This window comes from Pan paniscus, chromosome 7, assembly GCF_029289425.2.
Source record: "Pan paniscus chromosome 7, NHGRI_mPanPan1-v2.0_pri, whole genome shotgun sequence".
In the NCBI taxonomy this organism is placed as follows: domain Eukaryota; kingdom Metazoa; phylum Chordata; class Mammalia; order Primates; family Hominidae; genus Pan; species Pan paniscus.
Window position 1 is genome coordinate 60,851,462 of NC_073256.2, and position 12,763 is coordinate 60,864,224.

A 12,763-nucleotide genomic window follows, 5' to 3' on the forward strand; every position below is an offset into this window, starting at 1 on the left:
CTTACTAAGATGGGCACGCTGTGTATATAGTTCTGTTAAAATAGAAGAATCATTCTCATTTTGTGTAGGTTCCAGAATTTGCTCATTAGGTTTGTGTTGCAAAAATTATCAACTAAAATTTTATCTCCCTTTCATGCTGCTGTTGTGTGGTAATATTCATTCAGATGGTAAGAAAAAAAAGCTTATTCGTATGCTTGTTTTTATGGCTGCTTTTGGTTTCTGGTATTGATTTAGGATAAATTTCAATCATTGTTCCAAATTTCTTAGATTGTGTCTTGATATTTTTCTCATATGCTATCTACTTAACAGTAACATTTTTGTTTGTTTTGTTGCTTACTAAGCATTTAATGTAGAGCTATATGCATGTTATATGCATGTTATAAATGTGTTTTGCACTTGTTTGACCAAATTATGAAATTAGACACAAACTGAACTGTGAATCGTGAGCCTGGAACTCAACTTAGAACAATTCTAGCTTTTTTTCTGAGATTTGTACCTGTGGCATTTTAGATTCGTGACAGACCTTCAAACTAAGAATTGATGCTGACAAGGGAGAAATGTAGACTACCCCTCTACCTTAATTTTGTGCATAAGGCTTTTCTAGCACCAAAATTAAGATTTGCATTTGTTATACTTGTCAAGTTTGTGAAAAGTAAATGTAAAAAATAAAACACTAGATAGTTGGATCTACTAAAAGAAAAATGATTGTCACGTTAAAATAATTATGTGAACAGTTAAACATGATTAACATGTTATCATTTTTTTTTACTAAGGCCTTCCCCTAAATGTGCAACATGATACTCTCTTTGAAACCATTCTGTGTGGTGTTGATAAACAGAACATAGCTTCCCAGTTGTCTCATCTGCCTGTAGAACTAGAGTTAGGGGGCAGGGCATTTGTTAAGGAGAGGATTCATGTTGCAGGCAGTGAAAAAGACTGGTCAGGGTTGGCAGCATCTCATTACTGTTGGCAGGATTTCAGAAATGCTCCCTAAAACAGGACCAATCAGAATGTTTTTTCTTGACAGTTCATAGATTGTCAGTGACAGGTGCTGTCTGCTTTCCCCAGAAGGAGGTCTATTTCTAATTGCTTATTGTCATATGACTTAAAGGGCACTGAACTAGGGCAAAGGATGTATTTTATTTTATTTTATTTTTTTGAGACAGAGTCTCATTCATAGTAACTGTTTGATAGAAAGCACTCTTAAAGGTAGACAGGATAGAAAGGGGGAAAGAAAGATAAATTATAGCATTCTACTTTATTTTGAAAAATGGGTAGTACTTTCAAATATTGAAATTGTCTAAGCAGAAGTTTTGCAGGTTTGCACACAAAAGCATTAAAGTTTTCACAGCAGTGTGACTGTACTTAATGCCACTTCACTGTACACTTAAAACATTATTAAAATGGTAAAATGTATGTTACATGTATTTACCACAATAAAAAAAAACATTTTTAAAAGGAAGTAGTAAAGTGTTGACCCTATTAAAAAGGAGGAGGGCAGTATTTTGGGATTTTTAAGGACCTTGAAATTAACTGATAGTTTGAAACATATAGCAGAGAACTGATAATCTTTTTTTAGGTCATGAAAGTAAAATGTTTAAGATACAATATTTTTGGTCTTTTTAGTAAAGGCATTTGTTTTCAGTAAAGATACTTCTTTTTTAAAGGAGAGAATTTAGGATTACCATTTAGTAAGAGAGTATATGGAACAAGAGATATTAATAAGAGAAGTAGAGTAATGGAAAGATCTGAAACTGGTATTGAGCTGTCTCACTCCGTTGCCCAGGCTAGGGTGAAGTGGCATGATCTTGGCTCACTGCAACCTCTGCCTCCTGGGCTCAGGCTGGGACTACAGTCACGTGCCATCATGCCTGGCTAATTTTTTGTATTTTTTGTAGAGATGGGGTTTCGCCATGTTGCGCAGGCTGGTCTTGAGCTCCTGGACTCAAGGGATCCACTCGCCTTGGCCTCGTAACATGCTGGGATTACAGGCATGAGCCACTGCGCCTGGCAGAACTGGTTAAAATATTTAGGGACTGGAAAAGCAAGGGGAAAGGAGGAAAGAAGTTGCTCTAGAGTAGGGCTGTGGCAAGCAGTAAATGGTATTGTTTTTGATGCATTGAACACTGCTTTCCAAAGTGAATATTTTCTATTTGATGAGCTAATTTTAAAGTAATTATTTTTTCTTGCTTACCAGGAATTTTCTACTTCTGGTCATGCTTACACTGATACAGGGAAAGCATCAGGCAACCTAGAAACCAAATATAAGGTCTGTAACTATGGACTTACCTTCACCCAGAAATGGAACACAGACAATACTCTAGGGACAGAAATCTCTTGGGAGAATAAGGTAAGAGAACGCATTAGAAGTTATTCATAGGTTCAATTTATCTTGTAGATTGAATGATGAACATACCCCAAATATAATCAAAAGAGATCTTACAACCTATCTAGTAGCCATATTTTTTCTCTGCATGTGGCCTTTTTTGATGTCTTATGTTTCTAGAAAATAAGACTTTGTTTGTGAGTACTCTAATTACTATATTACATCTTTGTTCTGACTGGTTCCCTGTTACACAGCTGAGCTTCTCCTGGGTAGAACAAACTATTTGCGGAAATTTGGTTTAGTTTTGTAATTGTTGAAAAATTGGCTTGACAGAAAAATTTTTCTAAAATGTTCTCATGTTTTCAAGGAGAAAGTCTATTAGATATTTGTCAAGTGCCCACTATGTACAGGGCACTGTTTTTGATAGAGATACCATGTATAGATAATGTACATGCAAAACTGAGTAAAATGACTTAGCCTGCTTGTTAAATGTCAGGTTATCTCATTACCGCTCTTTCAAGAGAGTATCAAGATGATTTTGTTGTATGGGAATTCTGTTTGGTTTTGAACTGTATTTTATGTAACTTGCTAAAATAGGATTTGCCCCATTTTTTGGGGTGAGGGGACAGGAGGATGGAGAGCTTACTTATTACATAATTTAATATTTTGCTTTCTTGAATGACTCCTTTTTTTTTGTTAAAGAACTCAGGAAACTTTAGAATTGGTTTCTTGAGTTGGATAAATGATTGAAAATTACTAATTATTTATTTTAAATCTTTGTTTTTCAGTTGGCTGAAGGGTTGAAACTGACTCTTGATACCATATTTGTACCGAACACAGGGTAATTATTCAAATCCCATTTCCTGAAACGTTTTTGGAGCCTGAAAGGGTAGACAGCTTTAGAATAAGGAGATATAGTGCAAAGTTCAGAGGCAGGAAGAACTCAGAAGGTTGCTATAAGGAATATTGGAGACCTTGTATAGGTAATACAGATAAAGGAAGATCCCTCCCCACCAAGGCAGGATGAACAATTTGAAAACTGAATAGATGAGCAAAAATGTATAAATGTATTTCAGAGAGACACATGGTAGAAAAAATTTAGGAGCTAGAAGAGTCTTGAGACCATAGATGTATCTTAAGCAATTCTGAAGATTGATGGACATGGTATTCTGCTGAGAAAGTTAATTCCTTTTGGCTGGGCGTGGTGGCTCACGCCTGTAATCCTAGCACTTTGGGAGGCCGAGATGGGCAGATCATGAGGTCCGGAGATGGAGACCATCCTGGCTAACACGGTGAAACCCCATCTCTACTAAAAAATACAAAAAATTAGCCAGGCATGGTGGTGGGCGCCTGTAGTCCCAGCTACTCAGGAGGCTGAGGCAGGAGAATGGCATGAACCCAGGAGGCGGAGCTTGCAGTGAGCCGAGATGCACTCCAGCCTGGGCAACAGAGCGAGACTCTGTCTCAAAAAAAAAAAAAAAAAAAAAGTTCCTTTTTTTTTCCCCCTCACCCTCTCTTATGGTGCTGAAAAGTTAATTTCTTAAGAAGGTGATCTGGCTCTCAGATGCTATAATGATTAGTTCTGCTGCCTACTTGATTTCTTAGCCTCTGTAAATCCCCCAACTTCTTGACCTCAATTTCCTCGTGAAAAAAAGGAGGATTGTGTCATTTCCTATCTGCCTAATGCGGGTCCATGCTATCTGAAGGACGGAGGTTGCTAGATGAATGCAAAGTGACATTTGTCTCAGCCGTAACAACAGGTGTGTTCTTTTTGCCACACACTTCAGTTATCTTTAGGACAAATATTCTTTTCTTTTTTTTTTTTTTTTTTTTTTTTTTGAGATGGAGTCTTGCTCTGTCACCCTGGCTGGAGTATAGTGGCACTATCTCAGCTCACTGCAAACTCTGCCTCCTGGGTTAAAGCAATTCTCCTGCCTCAGCCTCCCAAATAGCTGGGACTACAGGCATGCACCACCACGCCCAGCTAATTTTTGTATTTTTAGTAGAGACGGAGTTTTACCATGTTGGCCAGGATGGTCTCTGTCTTGACCTTGTGTTCCGCCTGGCTCGGCCTCCCAAAATGCTGGGATTACAGGCATGAGCCACTGTGCCCGGCCAGGACAAATATTCCTACAAGAGGCTTGATTGGAATAGGGTTATTAAGAACTAATTTCATTTTTTCAGTATTGTCCTTCAAAAAAGCATGCTTCTCTCCATGATAGGTTAATAATGTATATTGGGGATTAATTCTTTGTGGCATTTGGCATTTGGAAACATTTAAAGAGATTTGGCTTCTTGTACGTCTGTATACATACACCTTCAGATTATTAATTTGGCACTGAAATATCTTATTCATTCTTTTTTTTTCTTTTGAGACGAGTCTCGCTCTGTCGCCAGGCTGGAGTACAGTGGCATGATCTTGGCTCACTGCAACCTCTGCCTCCCAGGTTCAAGTGATTCTCCTGCCTCAGCCTCCCGAGTAGCTGGGACTACAGGCGTGTGCCACCACGCCCAGCTGATTTTTGTATTTTTAGTAGAAACGGGGTTTCACCATGTTGGCCAGGATGGTCTCAATCTCCTGGCCTCGTCATCCGCCCACCTTGGCCTCCCAAAGTGCTGGGATTACAGGTGTGAGCCACCACACCCAGCCTCTTATTCATTCTTATACTTTTGTTCATGCTTTTATGAAATAAATCATGAAGTATCCTATCATTTGAACTTATGAGTAATAGATGATAGTAGTCTATACATGTCTAATCCTAACAAAATTATATTTGTAGAACTAGGTCATTTGAAATGTTTTTACTATATATGTGGCATGTACCAAAATAATATTTACATTGGGAGATGAGAGAGAGGATCTTACTCTAAAAATTCCTAGACAGTAGTAAGAACTCATGTTGTTTTCATCATTTGCTTTTGTTTGTTTGTTTGTTGCAGAAAGAAGAGTGGGAAATTGAAGGCCTCCTATAAACGAGATTGTTTTAGTGTTGGCAGTAATGTTGATATAGATTTTTCTGGACCAACCATCAATGGCTGGGCTGTGTTGGCCTTCGAAGGGTGGCTTGCTGGCTATCAGATGAGTTTTGACACAGCCAAATCCAAACTGTCACAGAATAATTTCGCCCTGGGTTACAAGGCTGCGGACTTCCAGCTGCACACACATGTGTGAGTGTTTATAATTTATTCCTAAGTATCAGTGCAGTTGCCCAAAATATTGTAGCCATTAGCATGCTGAGAAGTGATGGTACTCAGATTTAGCATGCCTTGGTGAATATCCATCCTTGCGGTGCTATCCTCATAGCAAAACCTTGCCAGGAGGCTGGTGCACGTGGTGTGCAGGCTGTGCTGCTGGTGGTCACTGGCCCCTCAGCCTGCACCCCAAACTTGAGGAAGCTCCAGCCTCTGTAGAAGAACCACTGGGATACAGGGAGCCCAGAGCATGGCTTACCTCATGGTAAGATGACCCTTTGGAGATGTTACTGCTTCCTCTGCTGCTCTCTCATCTTGACAGTATCTGGAAGCAGGTCTGTTTGGGTCACCAACAACCACCACCAAATTGATCTGAGCATCCTGGGACATCCCGGTAATTCTGTGGAGGTTTCAGGTATTGGTATTCTCGGTTGGAACCCAGGTACCGCTAATGCATTCAGAAGTAAGAGGTGCTCTGAAAGAGTCCTGGGATTCAGTTATGTAGGCTGCACCATGTTGGTGGGATGAATCAGAACTTTTACATAGTATTTTATGTTGAGCCTACTGGACACTGCTACTATACCAGGAAGAAAAAGCAAAGGGCAAACTATGTGTTTTTAAACTGTTGCAGATTCCTCTCTGCTAGATGCTCTAATTTACTTATGATGGCTAAAACAAAGGCAAGCAGTGGTATAGACAGTTACTGAAATTGATGAAATAGTATTATCAGGAAAACCATGTGAAAACCCAAGGACTCACCTCTGGCATGCTTGGAAGCAATAACTAAGGTGGTTTTCTGGAGCAGTGCACCCTAGGTATCGTAGGAGGGTGCTTTCTAACTGTAGGATTGTGTTTTAAAGGAAATCCAGAATTGGTTTTATTCCTATACCTCTACCTTTTTATTTTTTTGCAGAATCTTTATTGAACTCTACTTTGAAGTTTCTAAGTTCTGTGAACTTCTCAGAGACCTATAGATTATACTTACCCGAGGTGTCTGCCTTTGTGCTTAATCGAATTGTCTTAAGAAACTCACATCATGTGGAGGAGCCAAGTAAATGGATCAAGTGTTAACGTTTTAATTAAGCAGTCATTACTGGCATAGCTGGATTTAGTTCTGTGTTTTGTTTAGTAGTCATTTATGCTAGAAATTTGCTGAAATCTATAGTTACAAAATGGGATCCTTGTTTAGATAGTCTTAGAATTTGTTTTCATACCATAATAACAATGGTACAAACTAGATATTTATGACGTTTTCTTATCTATGAAAACAGGAACGATGGCACTGAATTTGGAGGTTCTATCTACCAGAAGGTGAATGAGAAGATTGAAACATCCATAAACCTTGCTTGGACAGCTGGGAGTAACAACACCCGTTTTGGCATTGCTGCTAAGTACATGCTGGATTGTAGAACTTCTCTCTCTGTAAGAATGTGCTGCCAGATTGGATCTGCTCTTATGTTTGTGTCTAAGTTTTCAGAGAATGTTGTGATATGAGTGTAGTTTGCTTGTTCTTTATTAATTTTAATAAGCCAGCTCATTGTGTAGTGAAAGGAATATAATGTGGCCAGGCTCACGCCTGTATTCCCAGCACTTTGGGAGGCCAAGGTGCATGAATCACCTGAGGTCAGGAGTTCAAGACCAGCCTAGCCAACAAGGTGAAACCCTGTCTTTACTAAAAATACAAAAATTAGGTGGGCGTGGTAGGTGACGCCTGTAGTCCCAGCTACTAGGGAGGCTGAGGCAGGAGAATTGCTTGAACCCTGCAGATGGAGAGGTTGCAGTGAGCCAAGATCACACCATTGCACTCCAGCCTGGGTGACAGAGCGAGAGCCTATTTCAAAAAAAAAAAAAAAAAAAAAAATTATGCTTGACGTCAGGAAATAGGGGTTCTTGTAGTCCTAGCTCTTCCTGTATATCTGTTGTCTGACCTTGTCATTTTATCACTTTGGCCTCAGAATTTTCTTATTTGGAAATTCATGGGATTAGATGACTATTTCTGTTGCTATAGTAACTCTTATTAAAAATAACACTGAGCTGTTAAATTTCATGTACTGTGCTAAGGGCTTTATGTATATTATGTCATTTAACGCTCACAACCACTCCATGTGGCGATTAGTGTTATCCTTATCCCTGTTTTACAGATGAGAAAACTGAGCCTTAGAAAGGTCAGCTAACTTGCCTAAGGTCACATAGTAACTGGCAGTGCCACAATTGAACCTAGGTCTGTTTTTCTGTCACCCAAGTTCATGCCGTAACCACTGTGAGAGATTGTCAGCTGGTATCTCAGAGAATTCAGGGTGTTTGGTTGTGTAGTGTTTAAAAATTTTGCTTGAGGCCTTGAAGCATGCATTCTCAGGGTACGTTCTACCCCTACAAGTCCTACTGACTTCTTAATCAGTAATTCCGGCTGGGCATGGTGGGTCACGCCTGTAATCCCAGCACTTTGGGAGGCTGACGCAGGGGATCACCTGAGGTCAGGAGTTTGAGACCAGCCTGGCCAACATGGTGAAACCCTGTCTCTACTAAAAATACAAAATTAGCCGGGCATGGGGGCGCATGCCTGTAATCCCAGCTACTTGGGAGGCTGAGGCAGGAGAATGGCTTGGACCCGGGAAGCGGAGGTTGCAGTGAGCCGAGATCGTGCCATCGCACTCCAGCCTGGGTGACAAGAACAAAACTTCATCTCAAAAAAAAAAAAAAAAAAAAATCAGTAATTCTAGATTGGCCCTAGGGTGCTTTTAGCATTGGAAACCTAATGCACAAAGTGATGGTTATATTGGACTGATCTGTAATTCACTGTTTTCTGTTATTATTCTATCTCTTAATCTTAGGCTAAAGTAAATAATGCCAGCCTGATTGGACTGGGTTATACTCAGACCCTTCGACCAGGTAAGTAAAGGAATTAGTAACAGAGGGGTTGAGGTGGAAGGTGATAGAGAAAACAATGAAAATAACCTGCAGAACAACCTGTAGTCACTGTAAGTTGATTCGGACCATTTTGTAACATTTGGTTGTTCAGACAGAAAACAATACAGATCAAATACTTTTGCATTAAAAAAGTATGTATTTCTGACTATAATGTGGTCACTTTGGCCTTTGAGTTTGGTTGATCACTCATTGCCCTTAACCCTGAACTTCAGAGAAAGTTTGCCATGATCATGCTTTCCTCATTACACATCAGATAGTTATAAATAACCGATTGAGTAATAGCTGTTTGCTTATAGCTCGTATACCCAGCTACAATCCACACCATTGATTCCATCTGTTGTTTCTAGAAAGTTCAGATCTAATTGTAATACTTGTTTCAAGTGATTGTGGTGTTTTCTTCTTCCTAGGAGTCAAATTGACTTTATCAGCTTTAATCGATGGGAAGAACTTCAGTGCAGGAGGTCACAAGGTTGGCTTGGGATTTGAACTGGAAGCTTAATGTGGTTTGAGGAAAGCATCAGATTTGTCCCTGGAAGTGAAGAGAAATGAACCGACTATGTTTTGGCCTTAAAATTCTTCTGTGAAATTTCAAAAGTGTGAACTTTTTATTCTTCCAAAGAATTGTAATCCTCCCCACACTGAAGTCTAGGGGTTGCGAATCCCTCCTGAGGGAGACGCTTGAAGGCATGCCTGGAAGTTGTCATGTTTGTGCCACGTTTCAGTTCAGTTCTGAAGTGTTATTAAATGCGTTCCTCAGCGACAGTGTAGTGTCATGTTAGAGGAGACGATCTGACCCACCAGTTTGTACATCACATCCTGCATGTCCCACACCATTTTTTCATGACCTTGTAATATACTGGTCTCTGTGCTATAGTGGAATCTTTGGTTTTGCATCAGAGTAAAATAAAATAAACCCATCATATTTGGAACATAACTGCTCATCTGACTTGCTGGTGATGGTTTTCTTACCTTTGATGTGATTTGTTTTAAGAAGCACTTTCACAGGCGAGATTTGTGTCTAAAGTATCAGGGCTCCCATCTGTCCCTTTCACTTCACTGACCCCTGCTCTTCTCTTGCTCTCACAGGGCAGGCTGAGGAAGGAAGCAGTGAACATGGTTGTGCTGGGGAGTGGCACATCTGTTGTGCTTGTGGTGTGACAGGGTTGCTTCACCCCGGGAGTTGTGTGCAGCTGCTGAGAAAGTGTGGATGTGAGCGGGTGAAAAGACTGTTGAGGGACGAGTGCATTTGGGGAAGCATGGGGAGGAGAGACGGTGGGAGGAGGCCAGAGCTGGGTGGACACTTCTGGGGCTCCTCCTGGGCTTCAGAAACATGATTTTTGATTACTAGTATAGAAAAATGATAACCAAGGAATGAAGTACCAGTTTAGAGAAGAAATGAGCAGACTATAAAATCCTCAGGGCTCACTGGTAAATCATCTTCCTAAAAGTAGAACTCCTTTTGAAAATCTTTTTTTTTTTTTTTTTTTTGAGTTTAAGAGCAGAGGTTTAATAGGTGAGAGAGAAGAGAAAAGCTGTCTCTTGCAGAGAGAGAGGGGGTTCCTGAGTGGGTCTTCAGTTTTGTGATGAAACGCACAGGGTTTTATAGGCTAGCTTGAGGAGGTGGTGTCTGATTTACATCGGGTCTGAGAGATTGATAGGACCAGGTGTGCTGTTTGCACAAAGAAGCTGGCCATCCCACCCTAATCTTTTATTATGCTGATGGGGTCTCTACCTGGCTGGTGCCATGTTGCCTGCCTTTTTACTGCACATGTGACAAAAAGGAAGAGGGACCCTCCATGTTGAACATGCCTGGCCCCCAGATAGCCTTTTCCTATTGGCACAGCTGCTGGCATGCACCTGTGCAAGCTTCCAGCTTGCTTATCTATGCTTGCAGCTTGATTTTCTTCAGGCTGCTTTTTGTTAGAAATGATTTGGGGGCTGCTTTTTATTAAAAAGAAACCTTACCAATGACTCTCTTACCCTCACTATCTGCCTAAATAATTTCTTTCTAGCTCCGGTATCATTTCCCCTATAAGGAGTGGTAACTCACTGCTGTTAGGGGGTGTTGGATGATGACTCTTTCTGGCTACTTCCTGCTGAAGAGGGGTGTCATGTGGGGAACAGCAGTTAAGGCTCCTCCTGGGGTTGATTTAAGGGTCCTTGGAAGAAAGGTGTGTCCATGCGTGGCTCCATCTGTAGCACCATCTGGACGTTCCGTCTTCAACATTCTTTCCAATAAATGTACTTTCCAATCCTGGACGGGACCCCAAAATGAAGTGGCATTGTTGTCTGGGGTAAATACCCAAGGTTCGTTGTCCCATGCCAAGGAAATCGAGGACATGGACACACAAGAAGTGAGTTTAAGAGTGAAGGTTTAATAGGCAAGAGAAAGGAAAGAAAAGCTCTCTCCTGCAGAGAGGGGCTCCTGAGTGGGTCTTCCCTGCATGTCTCTTTTTAAAAATTACAGCAATGCAGTTTGCTGTTTGAATTTGTTTCTAAACAAGTTCAATTTAGAAGTAAATAAAAGTGAAAATTCTCATTCTTCTAATTCCTGTTTCTTCTGCCACTGACAGTTTGATATGTCCTTGAAGATATGTTTCAGTATTATGTAAATATCTATTTATATATACAAAACATTAAAATGGATACCTTGGCTGGGCGCAGTGGCTCACTCCTGTAATTCCAGCACTTTGGGAGGCCGAGGCGAGTGGATCACCTGAGGTCAGAAGTTCGAGACAAGCCTGGCCACATGGTGAAACCCCATCTCTACTAAAAATACAAAAATTAGCTGGGCATGGTGGTGGGTGCCTGTAATCCCAGCTACTCAGGAGGCTGAGGCATGAGAATCGCTTGAACCCAGGAGGCAGAGGTGGCAGGGAGCCGAGATTGCGCCATTGCACTCCAGCCTGGGTGACAAGAGTGAGACTCCATCTAAAAAAAAAAAAGGATATCTTGTTTTGCAGTATACTATTTGTTCACATCTGCTTCATATTTTTGTTATTTGCATGCTTTAGTATAAATGTGACATTATTTAACTATTCCCCTTTTTTGCTTATATTCAGTTTTTTGCTTTATAAACAGTGCTGCATTGAATGTCCTTGTCTTTTTTTTTTTCTTTCTCTTTTTCGACATTGAGGCTCGCTCTATCTCCCAGGCTGGAGTACAGTGGCACAATCTTGGCTCTCTGCAACCTCTGCCTCCTGGGTTTAGGCAATTATCCTGCCTCAGCCTCCTGAGTAGCTGGGACTACAGGCGTCTGCCATGATGCCTGGCTAATTTTTTTTAGTAGAGATGGGGTTTCACCATGTTGGCCAGGCTGGTCTTGGACTCCTGACCTCAAGGAATCTGCCTGCCTTGGCCTCCCAAAGTGCTGGGATTACAGGTGTGTGCCACTGTTCCCGGCCCCTTGTCTATTTCTGTGACTGTTCCTGTGCCAGCACTGCCCAGCAGAGCTTTCTGGGTGATGAAGGTGATCTGTCTCTGCACTCTCCTGTGTGGCAGGCACTAGCCACATAGGACTATGGAGCACTTGAAATGCAACTAGGGGAACTGAAGAACTAAGATTTTAATTTAAATTAAGTTTTTGAAACAGTCTTGCTGTGTTGCCTAGGCTGGAATGCAGTGGTGTGATCATGGCTCACTGCAGCCTCAACCTCCCCAGGCTCAGGTGATCCTCCCATCTCAGCCTCCTGAGTAGCTGGGACTACAGGCTCATGCCTGCACACTTGGCTAATTTTTGTATTCTTTTTTTGTAGAGGTTGCGTTTCACCATGTTGCCCAGGCTTAATTTAATTTTAATTAAATAACATGTGGCCAGTGGCTACTATATTGGATATTGGACAGTGTAGTTCTGTAAGATAGATTTCTAGAATTGAAATTGCTGAGCCGTAGGGCATATGCATTTGCTAAGTAGTACAGACTTGCCCTCCAAAAATTTTGTACCAATTTCTGTTTATACCAGTGGTGTTTGAGTGTCCGTTTCCCCACATCCTCAGGTTTTTTTTTTTTTTAATTTTAATTTTTATTTATTTTTTGAGACGGAGTCTTGCTCCAGTCACCCAGGCTGGAGTGCAATGGGGTGATCTTGGCTCACTGCAACCTCCGCCTCCCAGGTTCAAGCAATTCTGCCTCAGCCTCCTGAGTAACTGGGATTATAGACGCGTGCCACCACGCCAGGCTAATTTTTCTATTTTTAGTAGATATGGGGTTTCACCATGTTGGCCAGGCTGCTCTCGAACTCCCAACCTCATGATCCTCCCGCCTCAGTCTCCCAAAGTGCTGGGATTACAGGCGTGAGCCACAGCGCCCAGCCCATCC

The 12,763-nt window shown here is 41.2% G+C and overlaps 2 protein-coding genes across 3 annotated transcripts in view; one reads left to right on the plus strand and one right to left on the minus strand.

Annotated features, from left to right (window-relative positions):
* VDAC3 (voltage dependent anion channel 3) overlaps nt 1–9,380 on the plus strand; it is a 14,284-nt gene extending 4,904 nt beyond the window's left edge. Inside the window, exons 5-10 of one of the 2 annotated variants that reach the window (XM_003823280.5) lie at nt 2,198–2,350; nt 3,115–3,167; nt 5,267–5,494; nt 6,790–6,940; nt 8,350–8,407; nt 8,854–9,380. In XM_003823280.5, coding sequence (XP_003823328.1) covers nt 2,198–2,350; nt 3,115–3,167; nt 5,267–5,494; nt 6,790–6,940; nt 8,350–8,407; nt 8,854–8,945 — 735 coding nt within the window. In that variant the 3' untranslated portion in view covers nt 8,946–9,380. Of the gene's footprint in view, nt 1–2,197; nt 2,351–3,114; nt 3,168–5,266; nt 5,495–6,789; nt 6,941–8,349; nt 8,412–8,853 lie in introns of both variants that reach the window. The other variant, XM_055116517.2, reaches the window with a different exon arrangement.
* Nucleotides 1–12,763, minus strand: part of PLAT (plasminogen activator, tissue type) — a 507,407-nt gene that overhangs the window by 223,863 nt on the left and 270,781 nt on the right. The window lies entirely within an intron of this gene.